At 44.5% G+C, this 17,489-nt stretch overlaps 1 protein-coding gene across 1 annotated transcript in view; it reads right to left on the minus strand.

Annotated features, from left to right (window-relative positions):
• Window positions 1-2,761: 2,761 nt before the first annotated feature.
• Window positions 2,762-17,489, minus strand: part of LRP2 (LDL receptor related protein 2) — a 193,719-nt gene continuing 178,991 nt past the window's right edge. The window contains exons 70-79 of the mRNA XM_057318411.1: window positions 16,702-16,878; window positions 14,123-14,242; window positions 11,774-11,864; window positions 10,876-10,943; window positions 10,569-10,686; window positions 9,741-9,870; window positions 8,583-8,684; window positions 6,927-7,034; window positions 3,289-3,360; window positions 2,762-3,099 (exon numbers count right to left, since the gene is read on the minus strand). Of these exons, the coding sequence (XP_057174394.1) occupies window positions 2,944-3,099; window positions 3,289-3,360; window positions 6,927-7,034; window positions 8,583-8,684; window positions 9,741-9,870; window positions 10,569-10,686; window positions 10,876-10,943; window positions 11,774-11,864; window positions 14,123-14,242; window positions 16,702-16,878 (1,142 nt within the window). The 3' untranslated portion in view covers window positions 2,762-2,943. The remainder of the gene's footprint in view (window positions 3,100-3,288; window positions 3,361-6,926; window positions 7,035-8,582; window positions 8,685-9,740; window positions 9,871-10,568; window positions 10,687-10,875; window positions 10,944-11,773; window positions 11,865-14,122; window positions 14,243-16,701; window positions 16,879-17,489) is intronic.

A 17,489-nucleotide genomic window follows, 5' to 3' on the forward strand; every position in this document is an offset into this window, starting at 1 on the left:
TCACTCTCTCCCCAGCACCCACGCTGGTTTATTTCAAAGCAAATCGCAGATGTGAAGAAAGCAATTTTATGCTTTATGCTCTTAAGGGAGCTTTCTGAAAGGAAACACACGGCTACATAGTACCCCATCAGGACGTATGGCTTGTGACCACCAGGAGTACAGGGGGAAAGCGGGATGACTGGTCAAGGGCAGCCCAGGGCTCCAGGCTGCAGGCCCGGGCTCTTTCCAGGACACCTGGGAAAGCTTGTGCATCTCCAACCGGCTTGCGCAGAACCCTCCCTCACCCCAGAGCCTACCTAGTTCTCCAAGGTCTTTGAGCCACCCTGAGATACTCCACCTCAAAAATCAAATCATGGCCTTTCTCCATTTCAGAGAAAAAACAACTTAATGGCTGGAGATCTCAATTTAAAGTCCTCCTCTCATATATTTTCCTGAAACCCATGGTGTCTGCATCCCTTTGTCTGCAACCGAGTGCTGACAGAACAAAGGGTGAGTGAGCGAGTGAGTGAGGAGTGAGCAAATAGTAAAAAACTTACTGGAAAACCCTAAAAACAGGTGACCGGTATGATCTGACAGCTTTCTGTGGCTACACCAGCCATGGTTGTGATCTCGTACCGTAGACGGCATGCCTGCTAGTAAAACGGCCCCTGCTTCCTGTGACGAAATGATGAGTGACATCGACTTCAACCCTGCAAACAGTGTCCTGCCCCCGGGGTTCTCCCACACCGGCAGAACTTCCAAACAGCTGCCCAGGCTGGAGAGAGGGAGGCAGGGTTAGAACCAGGCACCAGGAGAGCCTAGCAGGAGGGGCGACAGGAGGGCCAGAGCACGCTGACTTCCCGAAGGCACTAGTAGGATCTCTGATTCCTTTCTGGGGTACACCCAGAAATGAAGCGGAGCAGAAAATGAATCCTCATGAAAGAGATTCTCAAGACCCACTTCATAGTGAGCACAAGGCCCAAGACAAATACCAGGGCCAGAAATTACAGGCGTTTCCAAGCGCAGGTTCTCTTGGCTTCCTTTCACGCTTGCATTCACACCTTCTGTTGGCTGATGCTGCCGTCCCCGAGTTAATGCATCCAAACACACCCCACTGAAGCTTGAATTCCGATTCGGAACAAAACCCTCTCCAGCTGCGACCATCCTCACCGCTCTTCCGTCCGGCTCCGCACGAGGAGCTCTGAGATCCCTCAGCAGTGGGTACTTTCACGGAGCTCTGGAACACAATTAGATCTGAGAAGGGCACCTGGCTCAGGGCCCAGAATATAAGGAAGGAAAAGAGGAGGTGGAAATTGACTTTGAAAGGCAATGAAGGGGGCTGCTCACCCAGAGTGCAGGTGGGAACCTAAGGCGAGGACTCCTCTCTGGGATTAATTACCCCCACCAAGCTGGTCAGGGCTGGGTGTGCTGTGAGTTCCTCCCCCTCCCCCTGAACCTGAGGCACCCCTAGCTCTCAGGCGGCCTAGCACTCAAAGCCCCAAGCTCTCCGCGCGACAAATACAACTGACCCATGAGCTGGTCTTAAGAAGCACACCGGAGAAGTCTGATAAAATACACATTTATTAGAAATTTCTCAGCAGCATCATTTCCATTTGCTTTTCTAATCAAAGTACATTTCAAAAAAAATTATAATCAGCTCCCAAAATATGAGCCACAAATATTTTTGCGAACTCAGTAATAAAACAATCAGTAGTACATATCCCATCCATCCATCCACCCACCCGTCCGTCCATCCATTCATGGTTTTAAAAATGTGCAATATTAGCACAGAGAGCCAGAAATGCTACGTAGTATGCAAACTGTTTATTCCTGCCATGGTTCCCATCGTGGAGACTACACCCACTATTCAAAAGAAAAATCTAGGCTCTACAGGACACTCCAATACAAATGTACGAGTTAGCCAAAAGGACCTTAAAAAAAGGCTCAAGAAGAACGATTTCCCTTTCTATTCATGTTCAACTGAGGAAATAAATAGTCATTATAATGATATTTTCACACACAGAAACGAAAACCCAGCTGAGGCTTTGCTTAACTGGTATTTGCTTGCACCAAACTTGATGAAGACACAGATTTGGTTTTAGTAATTCAGTGGTCGAGCTCCAGTGTCCAGGGCAGGTAACCGCCTGAGAGGCCAGGAAGGACGGAAATCAGGCCAAAGAGTTCATTCGATTAGATAACAAACTCTTTGCAGGACACTGGGGCTTATGACACGCGACTTTCTCCCAGATGTCGCAAATACAAATGTTGACTTGGCAGCTAGTGAGGTAACGCGCGTGAAAGCGTTCTGGCAACACAAACACGCAGAAGGGTGACACTGAATTGGTTTTCTGCATTTTCTGAGGCGGCTACAGTCAGATCCAGGTGTCCGTACAACACACGGCACCCTCTATTAACAGGCCTACTGATCAGGTTACAGGTGATGGTGAACGTGAATTAAGTGCAGAGGTATAAAAACTGGACCCAAGAGTGGGGCCTGGATTTCCTTCCCGGATAATCCTACAGGGACTAGGAGTGGTACCGCCTCTTTAGACGCGGCTAAAGGCCCCAAGTCAATTCCTTTCCTTGTTGGATATTTACTGTAATGATCACCAACCAATTCAGCAGATACTTTTATCAGCAAATTTAATGATGTGATAATCTTTCCAAAATTTACAAATGTACAGTATATTTATAGAATTACCTTCAGATAGCTTCAGTGCAAAGATATACATATAGTACATTGTGATAATTATCTGTAAAAATAGGAGATGGCATAAGTAAAAAAAAAAAAAAAAAAAAAGACACAAGGCAGAGTTTCCATGGACACTTCCAACTATAGGCGAACCGGGAAAAAATATATATATTTTTTAATAAAGTACTGAATGTTAACTTTCTCTTCATCTGTTTGTAAAAAATATCTGTGCAAAAGTGGGTTTCTAATTATTCCCTCCATAGCTGGCATAGCTATACCTCCGAGTCTTCCCTCACCAGGTTCGCGGTGTCTGTGAAAGTGTCTTCTGTTGCAGTGTAGGTCGGCACCGGGCCTCTCGGGGAGCTTTTAGCCGGGACGGACGGCGCTGGAGGCGGAGCCACAGCCGGGCTGTCCTGCTCATTCTCCATCTAAGACCACAATGGAACACGTATCAGCCATTTATTCCCCCAGCAGGACTAGAAAGAGTTTCGTGTGAAGAAAACCAATCTTTGCCAATTTGCTCAGAATAATCTGAGCGTACATCCCATGCAGCCAAGCAAGTGATTGTTAAGGAAGAATGCCGAATGCTTGTGCTAAGACAAATGGTCAACAATTACCTCTGCGTAGATTGGATTTTCAAAGTTGGTGGTTGGTTTCAGTTTTCGTTTGAAGATATTCCATTTTGTTGCCTAAATGAGAAAGGGGAAAACAGACAACCTTCAGTAATGGAATTTTTTTTTTTTTCCGTGAATTTGTTCCCCTCACAGAAGTTTTAAAATGTCTTCTTAGTAAAGGACAAAGCAAATTTGGACCTGGGACCGTGTGACCTGCCCCTTGGGTAAATTGTTCTGTTCCTCCTCAGATGGTTCCCAAACTGAAACTGAAAAGTCTCTGGGCTCTTTTCATCTAATAAATTTTATAACATTTCCTTGACTTGACATGTATAGTTGACAGAACCTGTGCCTCTAGAATCGAGAAGCTCTGACAAAGGCAAGAGATTTCTTCGTGGGCTGCCAAAAATGTAAGGAAAAAGCCAGATTGTAACTCCCATTTCCTAAAATGGTGTCTTGATCCTTGGTCAATGCAAGCATATCCCTTCTCCCTTCACCATTTCCTCCTGTAATCAAAATAGCCATGGTGATAACAAAAATTACCATTTATTAAGAGTTTACCGGGTATCTACAAGTTTCCCAATTTCTCTTTCTGGCAGCTCTGTGAGGCAGGTGCTCTTACGTTACGGATGAGGAAACAGAGTCACAGCAAGCTCATATAACTGAATTGTGGGTGGAAGAGTAGGCAACGATTACAGGACTCTGAGGCCCATAGACTGAAGAACCCAAAGAGAAATCACCGTAGACGATGGTGGGTCGCCCGGGTCTTGCTGAAAAGCTGCGCACAGTGCCAGCACTGGACACAGTACGGGCTGCCGGATGGAAGGAGGCAAGGAAAGAGAAAGCAAGAGAACAGCCATCCTACCCCAGCAGGTAGTTAAGGCAGCCCGCACGTTTAGGGGTATCTCTTGCTCTGTGAAAGCAGGGGGCCAATACGTGAAGGAGTGGGGGGCACATGACCACAGAAGACCATTCACTGTAATCCACACGTAAGTGAGCACCTGCTCCGGACATGACCACCACCAAGAGAAAGATGAACACACTCAGGTCAAGAGCCTGGCCTCGGGACGCTTCCGCTTCCGGAATGGGCTACTTGGAGTGAAGCAATTACTTAGAAGAGCAGCTGCGGTGATTTTCATTTCTATCTCCTTGGGAAGTCCGGTGCATCTCAACCTGACTGTTGGAAAAGGATGGAACTGAGTCACAGGAATTCATGTTCCTAGAATTGAGTCCTTTGAGCCTATCTACCGACGAAAGATTTGTGAGCCTCTTTGGCACATTAACGTTAACCTAGAGAGACCGTAACCACGTGCCTCTACGGCTTTAAGCCACACTGGCTGCTTTCTCAGCGCCCAGGAGACAACAGATACAGGGAGATCGCTAGATACACCACGCAGAACAGACTCAGACGGTCTCAGCCTCAACCGATAAAAGAAAAAAAAAGCAAGAGGAAGAGCCAACATACGGCAAAGATGAAGATGAGAAAGAAAGCGACTGTGACGGGTGAAGATCTACGCTCACTTGAAAAGTCTTCCAGTGATCATTGTGTTTCTGATGACAGATGCGCAGGTCAGAGGCTGCAGCAGCCCCACCACATTCCCCTTCCTGCGCAGGCGGGGAGAGACTCTGTCTAGTGAAGACGATCGCTAGACTTGAAATGGACTGAAAAAAAATAAGTAAGTAAGTGGAGAATATAAAGTAAATCTGGCACTGCCTTGGGGTTCAGTCAGATTTAGGGAGTCACACGACATTGTGACACTCAAGTATTTTGGTGTCTGCGGAAAATTAATCTCCAAAATCCACTTTCAAATGTAACCTAAAGAAAAAAATTCAGGGGCGCCTGGGTGGCACAGCGGTTAAGCGTCTGCCTTCGGCTCAGGGCGTGATCCCAGCATTCTGGGATCGAGCCCCACATCAGGCTCCTCCGCTATGAGCCTGCTTCTTCCTCTCCCACTCCCCCTGCTTGTGTTCTCTCTCTCGCTGGCTGTCTCTATCTCTGTCAAATAAATAAATAAAATCTTAAAAAAAAAAAAAAGAAAAAAGAAAAAAATTCAGTTCCTTGAAAAATATGAAACTGAAAATTCCTTTCTAATACAACATTTGTAGGTGTCTGGTGTGTGTGTGTGTGTGTGTGTGTGTGTGTGTGTCTCAGGAGAAGAAGGAATTAATACATGAAACATAAAAAGGTAGACAGTTTAATGGGCTCATTAGCATCATTTTTTTTTTTTTTTTTAGAGAGAGAGTGAGTGTGGGGGTGAAGGGAGGAGGGGAGAGGGAGAGAGAGGATCTTAAGCAGGCTCCATGCCCAGCACGGAGCCTGACGCTGGAGTCCAACACGGGGCTTGATCTCAAGACCCTGAGATCATGACCTGAGCCAAAAACAAGAGTCGGAGGCTTAACCGACTTAGCCACCCAGGTGCCCCTCGTTAGCATGAATTTAGTTCAACTTTTATTTTGATCCAAACAAGCTGAACGGGAACCAGTATCTGAGGTGCTGAAAATCCAACATGACTTCCAAGTTAACTCTGCAGATACAAATTATGCATATAGATTATGCAATCTGAGAAATTTGTGTAAATGGTCAGATTTCTAACTACCCTTGGATTTGTTTTTTTACATTACTTTACAGAAGAAGTCATAAAACCTTAGAAGTGAGACATTCAGATCCTTGTGTTCTCTATCGGGAATGTGCAGAGAGGCAGAGTGGAGGATCATTTCTGGGGCCACAATGCACTGGGGGAGACACTACTGACACTTGGTGGACAGGGGCCACGAATACGAAAATGTCCTACAATACACAAAGTTTTGTACCACAAAGCACTATCTCACTTCATATGCCAACAGTGCCCCCAAGAGCAACATTAAGACTCTAGAACCCAGAGGTTAAACAGTCTGCCAGAATCAGACGGCTAGATCTTATTTAGCTTTCGTATGTATCCATTAAAACTAGCGACAGATTATACGTTAACACAGAATTTTATATCATATTTATTTATTGAATTTCTCTCTGTAGACCAAATAGCCTAAAAATTTCAAAGTGCCTGAAAGCATGACAGAGAAATTCCATTAGTGGTCTTTTTTCTTTTACTCTCCAGTGCTAAACACTGTGCCTGGCACACTAAGGGCAAAAACGTTGGTTGGGTGGGTGGATAGATGGATAGACGAAGAGAGTACAAATTAGTGCCATCTCGTGGTGAATACAGGTAATAGCAGTAAAGCTAGGAACACAGGACATTATTCAGGGAACGAAGATGTACGCTATAGAAAAATTGCATTACTTAAAAAAGGAACGGGTCTTCTGCATGTATCCTTGATAGAGTGAGCTCTTTCTTCTTACTAAGTCATTCTCTAAAATCAAGCACCTCCTGGATGGAAGAGCCTAGATCCAGAAGTCTGTTGCCCTTCCTTTCTGTATGGTCTCCCATATCACAAGGAATATCATTCCTATCTCAATCAAAGTGAGAAATGTGGCTTGGAAAGTTTTTCAATTTATTATTTTTTAAAAAGTATCTTTATTAACTGCCTACGTATCTTGGGTCCGTGAGCCTAGCATGGTCTCCCTAGTTTCCCTTAGCATTAGTAAACCCAGCAATTCCTATGCCCTTTGCAAATCCCACATCATTTCAGTAGGCAGCCACTGTTACCTGAGTTCCATCAGCACTGGGGGAAGTTGGCTTTGTGTCCGGAGCTATTTCAGAAGGGTTTACGGGACTTCCATAGTTCTGGTTATCCACGTTTCCAGATACCGTCACCTGTGTGCATATTAAAGGACATTATCCAGTTCTGAAAGAGTCTTGGCTGTGAAGTTTCTCATCAACTCTTTGGTTCTCTTTACTGCCTTGCTTTCCCACAGACATGGCCAGGCACTATTTTTCTTATATGAGACTAATCCCATGGCCCGGGACTAAACACCACTCCCATCTCCCCCAAAATCAGGAGCACCAATCACTATGTCATGCCCTAATCCTGGGAAGCGAACACACACATCACGGTCACACTCTCACTTAGTAATAACAATTTTATTGTGTTCTCTGTGCTCCCTTATTCCCACTCTTGACCATATTTTTAGATAAACAGCTCTGGTTGTATATTGGCAACCAAATCCTAGAGGAACAGCATGAATTATTCCCACACTCATCAGAGAACTGAGAATCTCATTTCTGGATATTTAGAGTAAAATTAATAATCTGAGAGGACTGCTTATAAGAAGCTGAATGTTTGAAACAAGAGGCATAATGGAATTAATATGCTTCTAGATATTTTTCTGTAACATTCATGTGATTCTGAAGTTCCCTCTTAAACCCAAATTACTATGAACATATAATTAACAAATTACAAGGCAAAAAATTCACTTTTTCCTGTATTTTTACATTCACTGTTTCATCTCTTCTCAAAAGTGGGTATGTTCGTAAACATGGCCTCATTTTATTTCAGGTGAAAATGCCAAATGAGATGTCACATCTATTTTATCGTGTGATTAGATTTCGCTATCCGGATATCAAAGGATCAGGCAAAATGTTCTCAAGATGCAACTATTTCTGATCTTAGGAAAGTTATTCATAAAATAAACACTTCCATATTTAAAAGGTAACATCTTATGATTTCAAAAGAAGTTTAGGTATTAACAATGAAACCATATTTCACAAAGGCTAGTTGTTCTGACAAAGAAAGGACAGGCTAATAGCTGACAGGCCTGAGAAGTGGTGTGGGAGCTACTGACCCAGATCCAATGAAAAGTTCTTTTCCTTCATCTACACACCTATGTCATCTCCCTGGTCCTCTTAAAGAGGAGTGAGTAATAGGGCTGCACCAAAGGAAGCTTGAGAGATCTGCCTATCAATTCTGGAGACTTCTGTACTTTTCAGAAAACCATGGGGATATCACCTCAAATAACACCCATGTGCTACCAATAAGAACCCAGAGAGTGTATCCAGTCCCAAAAATCTCTACATAATGACCTGACAATCATTCACTTGTTCATTTCACAAATATTTACAGAGAGCCTGTGTGTGCCAGACACCGCTTGCCAAGCCCCTGAATGGACTCCTAATTCTTGCTCTGGCCACTCAGAATGAAAAGGCTCTTGGTCAGCACCCCAAGAATGGTTGCTAAACCCCAGCAACTATGCAACAAGTTGGTGTCATATCCTTGGGTCAGTCCTGTGACTGCATACAGTCAAGCTGAAGAATGGAACACTGTGTTTCCTTCCATTCAAGGGCTGGCTGGGAGAACCCTAAGAGGGTATTATTCAATAGAACAAGATCCAACCACGGAAGCACCTGAAAGGACTGCCTTCTCACCTGGGCTGGCTGAACCACTTTCACATCACTGTCCCTGGATGCATACATCGGGTTTTCAAATATTATGGGCTGCTTCCCCATCTCCATGGCAAAGTTTTCACTCTGATGAAGGAAAAAAATATATATCTGGTTTACACACAAAGGAAGGTGCCCCCCTCATACCTGAAGAAATACCAGCTACTATGCCAAATTTAACCAAAAAGAACTTACAAAAAAAAAAAAAAAAGGCAGGAGACACAAGACACAATGGTTTCCATATGACAAACCATTACACAAAGTTAACAAATGCACTCATTATCAGATCAAGAAAACACTCTCCCTATATCCACACTGTCTTTGGCTCCTTAATACAAACAATTCACTTAGGAACAGAGAAAAGAGTGGGTGGTGGGAGAAGAACAAAGAGGAGAAGAGGGAGATGGGAAAGAGGAAAGAATGGATAATATTGTACTTTAATGCAGGGGCAAACATGAAAGATTTGGGGGAAAGGCAGAGTACTGAAAACGATTTTCCAGTAACGATTATAGAGACTGTACTGGTCTACTCGTAAAGTAGCCATCTGGTCCCCACAGGAGGTGTTACTGTACCCATTACAGATGGAGACAGTGAGGGTCAGAGTGATAACCTCATGCCGACGATTACAGCCTTAGAAGGTGGCAGAATTGTGATTTGAACCAACTGCGGACCCTAAAATCACTGCTTATTCCATCAATATTTTACATGGGTGGGAAAATACGTGAGACTAAGAAACATATTTCCCTACTCCTCCCTTTCACGTGCGAAGAGTCACCAAATAAAAACAACACCATGCTCTCTTTCTCCTCTCTCCCAAAAAACATATGACTGTTTAAGATTCCTACTAACTTTTATACTGTTTAGGATTCAACTGTGACTTAGAGCAGCGGTAGAATTCAATCATTACTAATATTTTTAGAGACCTTTCTGCAGCAAACTTAATGTTTCCTAATTTGTAAAGGAAGCAAATTGTAGATTTGTAAATTGTAAAGGAAGTGTACACACACATAGGTGTGTACATTACTTTGAGAGGCCTACTGTTTCATCTTTTTTTTCTAGGTTAATTTTATTCTCTATAAAAGTGTTTCTTTTATAAAACAGTAAAAATGACAACCTCAAACCATCATTTGCAACCGCACTCACCATCACCATTGAGCGATCGATAGCAGACTCGGGGCCAAAACCAGATACTCCAATATCCATGTTAACATCCGCTCCCGATCTGAAGGTCACCCCATTTCCATTTTCAGAGGATTTAACTAGACTGCTTAAACTGAAAAGAAGTAATTGAAACAATGTACAATTTTTTAAACAACCTTTTGCTATAGTACCCTCTCCTCCATATTGCGAAATCTTCCTTAAATGAAGTGCTCGATTCCCACTCTGAATTTACTCCCCAAATACAGTAGGAAGTTGCCTCAGCTACATGGAAGTGTAAAGCACGTTCCCGAATGCTGGAGATTGAAGAAAGAGCAGGAATAAAGCCTGGTCCATCCCACCAACTGTGCTCCAGTCCAACCGGAATGCCCACCAGTGGGCACAACCATTTAAACTATAAAATGTGATCTGCCCCCAGGCTTCAAAGAAGCATTTGTTTAAGAAATGTGATTTGATGGGGCGCCTGGGTGGCTCAGTTGTTAAGCATCTGCCTTCGGCTCAGGGCCTGATCCCAGGGTCCTGGGATCGAGTCCCACATCAGGCTCCTCCGCGGGGAGCCTGCTTCTTCCTCTCCCACTCCCCCTGCTTGTGTTCCCTCTCTCACTGGCTGTCTCTCTGTCAAATAAATAAATAAAGTCTTAAAAAAAAAAAAAAGGAAAGAAAGAAATGTGATTTGAAACGATAGCTTTAAGTTCACTACTTTCTGTTTCTGCAGAAAAAAGTAAGCTGCACGCTATGCTTTTTTAAGTTAAAAAAAAATAATAAAACACCGAAATGATTCACAAGGTCACATATTGCCATAATGAAACTGACCTTGGTAGCTTGGGCAGAGAAGGCAACAGAGAGCCAGTTCTCCTGTAGTGGAAAAATCCCAACGCTGCCAAAGCTCCAACGATGATGATCAGGATGACTGTCAGGAGCACAGCCACTGCTGCCAGCAAAGAGGGGAGAAGAAGGGACCACGTCAGCACGTGGAACGGGAAAGGAACCGGAAGACTTCCCCGTGGAAGCCGGGGGTAGAACCACTCATTCTTCAAAGACTGAGTCAAGCAGCATCTAAACAGCTTTCAGCATCGGAGCTGTGCCACATTTCCAGGTTGCTCTTGTTCTTAAAACTTACTTGTTGCTGGAGGGACGCCTTTGGAAAGCCCTATTTCACAGTATTTTCCCATGTAGCCGCTGGGACACCTGGAAGCGAAAGAAGAATGCTCACCAGCTGCGGCCTTCCTGGGCTTCCACAGCTTTTTACAAGCACATCTTCAGGTAGAGAGAGGTCTGACCAAGCAAATTACATGCAGAACAGTCAATGTGTCCTGCGGGACTTTTGTTTACTCTGCCAAGGGATGGTGAACAGAAAGAACAGCAGTCTGGCTTCGAAATTCACTTTCAGTGGTGTGGCCGTGACACCTACAGGGTCATCAAGTAAACCTAGTGCTGTCACCTCTACTCTACGGAGTTCTTCCTTCAGGAATAAAACTGGAAGCCATGATGGTGTTTCTTCCTCTGACACGTATTCGTTAAATACTTCTAAAGACCTCCATTTATCTTGCTCCATGTTAGAGCTTTCTCAACAATTCTTGTTTTTCCAAATCTTTAGCCTAGTCTCTGCTCATCACAAGTGCTTGGGCTGAAGCAGCCCTGCGGACAGCTGGTCTCCCACAATCCTAGCGTCATTAACAACACCAGGTGAGTAGAAAAATGGGGTTGTCGCTTCTCTAACCCCTTGTTAGAGTTGGCCCACAATCCTGTGGCATCTCCTGGGGAGGGGGTGGTGGTGTTGGAAATGCAGAATCCCTGTGAAGGAGATGGGCATTTGATCCAGATGATTCTTATGCACAGTACAGTTTGAGTAGCACGGCCTTAGTTCTCTTCGGACTCCCCCTAGGGAGGGCAAGCTGGTGAAGATGTTAAAATTAGGGAACTGGCAAGGTGCCTGTACTTGTTTTTCTGGCTACTTTGTGTCAAATTCCCCCAGAAGAGGCAAGGCCTATAGCTTGGACCTCAACATTCAGACTTACTTGCATTTGGGGAGGTCATTCTCATCAAAATAGCAATTTCCTCCGTACATACACCTGCATGGGGGGGGCATGTTGATAGGACTTTCGATGGCTGCAGAAAGGGAAAGCCATGCATGTGTTAGTCAGCCACACTCAGCAGAGCGCCCAAACCATGCAAATCTGCTTCAGGCCCAGGGTCAGAGTGGGAAGCGGATGGCGGTGGGGCAGCTAATTAGTCTCCCTATCAAAATGTCACCTGCCACTCAAGTCAGATGACTTTCCTTATCAATAATAAGGTTTGGGGAAGTAACATACATCTGGTGGAAGGAAAGAGGTAGTTTAGAGCATTTCCCCCCAAACAGTGAAGAGACGCTACACTCCAGAACATACATTAACATTTAAAAGAAACTATGGTAAAGGAATCTCTTAGGACATTCGCGTTCTCATCTGAAGTTTTCAGAATTCTCCTCTGCAAGCCCAGTTAAACACCAGAGTTTAATCTGGACACACCTCGAAACTTCAGCTGAAGGCTCCAAAGCATCAGGGACCCATCGATCAACTGACAGACACATAACGCTCATGCACAGACGCCTGATGGGCAGCTGGTTAGAGGTGTGCTCTTTCTGAAGTCCTCCAAAACTGCCCTTGCTCTGGGCCCCTGTTCCAGCTCAGCCCCCACTCTTCCCTGCATGTGCCTGATGGGGTTTGTTAGTGTTCCCATGTCTCATATGCAGAGGAAGCTCAGTGAGTATTTATCACATGTGTGCTTATTTAAGGAGCTCAGATGCCCTCCTGGCTCAGTCCCTCAATCTGAATCTCTACTCAAAGTTCACTTCATCAGAGAGGCCTTCCTGGAATTCTGTCTAAGGCAACCCAACTCCCACCCCACCCTCATCTCTCTTACCCTGACTTAGTTTTCTCCTTTTGCTTTTACCACCTGACATTATATATTTGGGGGGAGGGTCTCTGTTTACAGTCCTATTAGAATATAAACTCAACAAGAGCAAAGGATCTGTTTTGTTCACTTCTGGTTATCTCCAGCACTTAGTGCCTAGCACAATGTAGGCACTCAAATACTCATCAAATTAACTAATATACCAAACCAAGACCTCATATGGAATAACTACCACCATTAGCATGCTTGCTTTGGTTAGGCTCTTTTAAACAAGAATCTTACTATAATGCACTTGGCAAAAAATGTAAATGAGGAAAGTCGTAGACAAGGTGACAACTTGGACAACACTACTCCTGAGTGTGAAACTGCAGTAAATGTCAGAACCATCCATCTACAGCATAGAACAAATGTCAAAAGCCTGAAATCTTTGTTTGGTTCAAAATATTGCTAAATATTGTAATCTTGCCAATATTTCTCCAGGAGCCTTGGGATCAGAGTGGGGATACGGGAAGGGAAGAGGGGGAAGCAGTTTTCTCTCCCTGAGTTTCATTCTCTAAACCTGCCAACTTTTCAGCCTGGTTGGGAAAACTCAAAAGGTGGTGCCTTGTTTAACCACTTGCTCCCCCTGGTGGCCAACGGCGGTTAAGCACATCCCCATCAGCTAAAACTGAGGGAAGGGAACCATAAAATGGGTCACTAAAACATAAAAACAAGGACATGAGCCACAAAATGGGCCATTAGTGAACTGCAGGATGATTTTTGTAATTTGCATATTAAAAATTGGTTAGGGTCACTAGTGGATACCCATGGTTTATACATTCCTTAATTTAAGAGCCACTGAAGAAAGGTCTTGCCAGGCACAGACCATCCACAGCATTTGGGATGAGAAGTAAACCACGGCTTCCTAATTCTGGCCTCCATCTCCCAACAATGTAAGGTACCTTTTAAAATGCGGCCCTTTTTCACTTGACAAAACTTTGAAATGAGCATGTGAGGAAAACAGTGACCCTCCCCTGGCCCTCCCATCTGTACTGGATAAGGCCCCCCACTTCAGGAACCTAGTTCCCCACTTGAGGCACTCCAGTTAAGACTGAATGGATTCGGGAGCAACAGACTTCCAGTATGGGGTAGAGAAAGGAGGCAGAGGCCTTACAGAAAACCCACTCTTCCACTATCTTTACAAAACAACACAACAGTAGATTTGGGGGCACTGGGATCTACACAGATCCTAGCAAATAATTCTCAGCAATCATCGGAACACCAGTTCTGTTTGGCTCCCTCAGCCCCACTCAGCTCTGTTCCTACTTCTGATCTCTCATCCCTCCTTCCAGCCGCCCGCACTCTATCCTGCAAAGGACCCAGCACACAGGGATTTTTCAGGCTCCCGCAAAAGATGAAACGCTGGGAGGGAGCCTACTGTAGAAGGTAGATGATTGTCCCCAGGCCCCCGGGGCTGCCCAGGCGGGGCCCCTTACCTGCGTTACAATCAGTGCTGCTCCCTGAAATGAAGGAGGAGCCTTGGGGGCAGGCACAGCTGTATCCTCCCGGTCTCAGGAGGCAGAGATGACTGCAGACATTTTTACAGCGGTTGGGCACTGGAAAGCACATGAGAACAGCGGTTAGGGTCTGAGGAGGAAATGAGACCGCCAACCGAGGATATACCCATCAACTGAGCTGTGGCCCTGCCCGGGGACATCAGGGCCCGGGCAACGTCCCAGCACCGCTAGGCTACATGCCACCTGGCTACTCACCTCATTTATACCATGTCTCCCGTGCCGCCCCACCAGAGTGGTACAGCCCCTCCAGCCTACTCCTGTGCCACTCACGTATTCCCCGGGCATTACCTAGCTCCTGCCTTGCCCTGGCGGGTTTGGAAGGCAGGGGTCTAGTCCACTGCATGACCTCAAAAACTATCAACGCAGGGTGGCTCAGATGGTTAAGTGCCTGCCTTCGGCTCAAGTCATGATCCCAGGACCCTGGGATCCGAGCCCCGCACTGGGCTCCCTGCTCAGCGGGGAGCCTGCTTCTCCCTCTCCCTCTGCTATTCCCCCTACTTGTGCTCTCTCACTCTCTCTGTCAAATAAATAAATAAAATCTTTAAAAAAAACCCCATCAACACAAAGCAATTTGAAAGAGTTCAAAAGACCCATAAGACCCTATTATTATGTCAAGACTTGTCATTACCATAGATCCTAATGTGTCCAGATCATACATTAGATAGGATTTCCACCCCGCCCTCGTAGGAAGGCTTTCTTCTGGACTTTGGTTCTGCTACTTGCCAGACAAGGGAATTGAAAGCTGTGATTATCAGAATCACCTGGGAGCTATTCACAACTATGGATGCCCAGTCACAGAAATTCAGATTTAAATTGGTCGAGGATGCAACACAAGTGTTACCGTTAAAAGCTTCTCAAGTAATTCTGGAGTCTTCTGAATTCTACCTTAGCCTATATTATGATTTCTCCAAGGTATAGATGATCTCTAAATTCCCTCTCAGACTAACATTCTGTGATCCTGATTCTCTGACGTCCAATATGTAAGCACAGACACGGCATGGCTATAAAATAAGAAACCATATTCCAAAGTCTCACTCAAAATCTGCCCATTTCTTCAGCCCTCTAAAGCAGAACTTTCCAAACTTGAACGTAATACAAATCACCTAGGGAATCTGATGCAAAGGGTCTGGGTGAGGCCTGACAGTCTTGCATTTCTCACCAACTCCCGTAAGATACCAGTGCTACTGGTCCATGGCCCACAGTTGCGTAGGGCCTGGAGCAGGACTCTTCAAATGTGGTTCCTTAACCAGCAACATCAGCATCAGTTGGGAACTTACTGGAAATGCACATTTTTAAGCCACCTCAGGGATATTAAATCAGAAACCCCTCAGGTGGGGCCCAACAATACACATTCCACAAGCTCTCTAGAGGATTCTGATCATGCTCAAATGTGAGAACTATTGGTCCAGAGTCAATGCTAATCTGGCACAGCTGGGCTACGTCTCTGGCCTACACAGTAATCAGCACCCTCTTAAGGGGGCCCAGCTGGCTCCAGATCTTCCTCCAACTCCTCGGTAGCCTTCTCTACAAGGACCAGAGAGGGGGCTCACTATGTGCACTGTGCTCTCCCCTCCTGTCTTTAGAACTGCCCAGCACAAGAGCCCCAGGAACATGGAGGACTTAAGAGCTATTGTATCAGTGGGGTTCCTTATATGAGAGATGAAAATAAAACCTCTTTATACAGTTTTGGAGATTAACTGAAGTAACCATCTGTCTGAGTTAACACTTGAAGAGAGAATCTGACTTTGAGAGCTTAATAAAAATCGATTTCCTTTCCTCGCTCCCTTCCAGGGTGCCTGGGTGGCTCAGTCGGTTAACTGTCTGCCTTCAGCTTCTGCTCCCTGCTCAGCAGGGAGTCTGACTCTTCCCCCATCTCATGCTCTCTCTCACTCTCCACTTTCTCTCTCTCAAATAAATAAATCAAATCTTAAAAAAAAAAATTTCCCTTCCCTTTCACCTTACTCCATTCAATGGTGAAGGATGAATTAGAACACAGGTAACCTGATGAAGCAGGATCCACAACAAAGAAAATGGGAAAGAGGAGAGGGGATACAGACACATATGACTGACAATTTTAAACCGAGGCTCACATAGCTCAGGATAACCTGACTAGCCTAGCCTTAGAACAGCAAGAGTACGTAACACCAACCATATCCACGAAACCCGTTGTAACCCACCTAAGCAGGGGTTTGATGCCTGCTGGATTCTGTGGCCTAGAAGTATATACCTGTACTCCAATGAAGACTGAAATATTTTTACTTCACATCTGCTGGTGATGTACATAATTACATCTGACCTCCAATTTTATCTTTCTTTGGTCAAAATGGTTCACACACACACACACACACACACACACACACACACATATGCACTCACACCGTTCATGTACCAAGAGATCAGACTATTATAATCCACTACCACTTTCCAACAATATAGCCATTAATTTGAAATAAGGTTTCCAGATAATAAGGAACATCTTATTCCGAGGTTGGTGTTACCTGACTGATCGTATCTATGTTGATGGAAGATTCGAACTTGAGTGAGCCATGGGTTCACCATCAGCATTTTCTCTTTCTCATCTCGCCCAAATTTATCTTGCTTCCATACTTCTCCCTTATCCTTAGATATCCAGTAAAACTGGCCTTCAAAGATGTCCAGACTATATGGGTTCGTTGCTGTTTACCCACAGAGGAAAATCAAAACAAAACAAAGTTATTGAATAGGAAATACCCTACTCCTCTTTTATATCAGATGTCACTATGCTTGAATTAATCCCTAATACAACATTCAGGCAGACTTTCTGTACATGTGACCACAGAAGTGTGCTATGTTGGGAGAGCAAGATGGTAGACATTAAACTAGGTTTGTGCCTACTGGTTGATAACAATTATAGAGAATCTGCTCACTTTCAAGTTGCTGATTTAATTTTATTTTTGGACAACAATTTGGATGGCAGAGATTCTATTTTTTTTTCTTCGAACATAAGACATCACTTATCATATAAAGCTCTTATTTACTGGATTGTTGCAATTCTGCCAAAATCTGGATAAGAAAACAAAATATTTCTCTCCTTCTAGATGTTTCCATTTTACATAATGAACAATTGAGCGTAATAAAAACAAATGGGTCTAGAAGTGGTGAGACATGGATTTCCACTGGTTACACATGAAATGCCACTCCATCAGGCCAACCTAACAGGAAACTCAGTTATTTCAGTATCTGTTGCTAAGAGCACCTTTTAAAAATTATGTTAAAAGGAAAAAAAAAACACCTTAATTATTGCTAA

The sequence above is a fragment of the Ursus arctos genome, unplaced genomic scaffold (assembly GCF_023065955.2).
Source record: "Ursus arctos isolate Adak ecotype North America unplaced genomic scaffold, UrsArc2.0 scaffold_1, whole genome shotgun sequence".
Lineage (NCBI taxonomy): Eukaryota > Metazoa > Chordata > Mammalia > Carnivora > Ursidae > Ursus > Ursus arctos.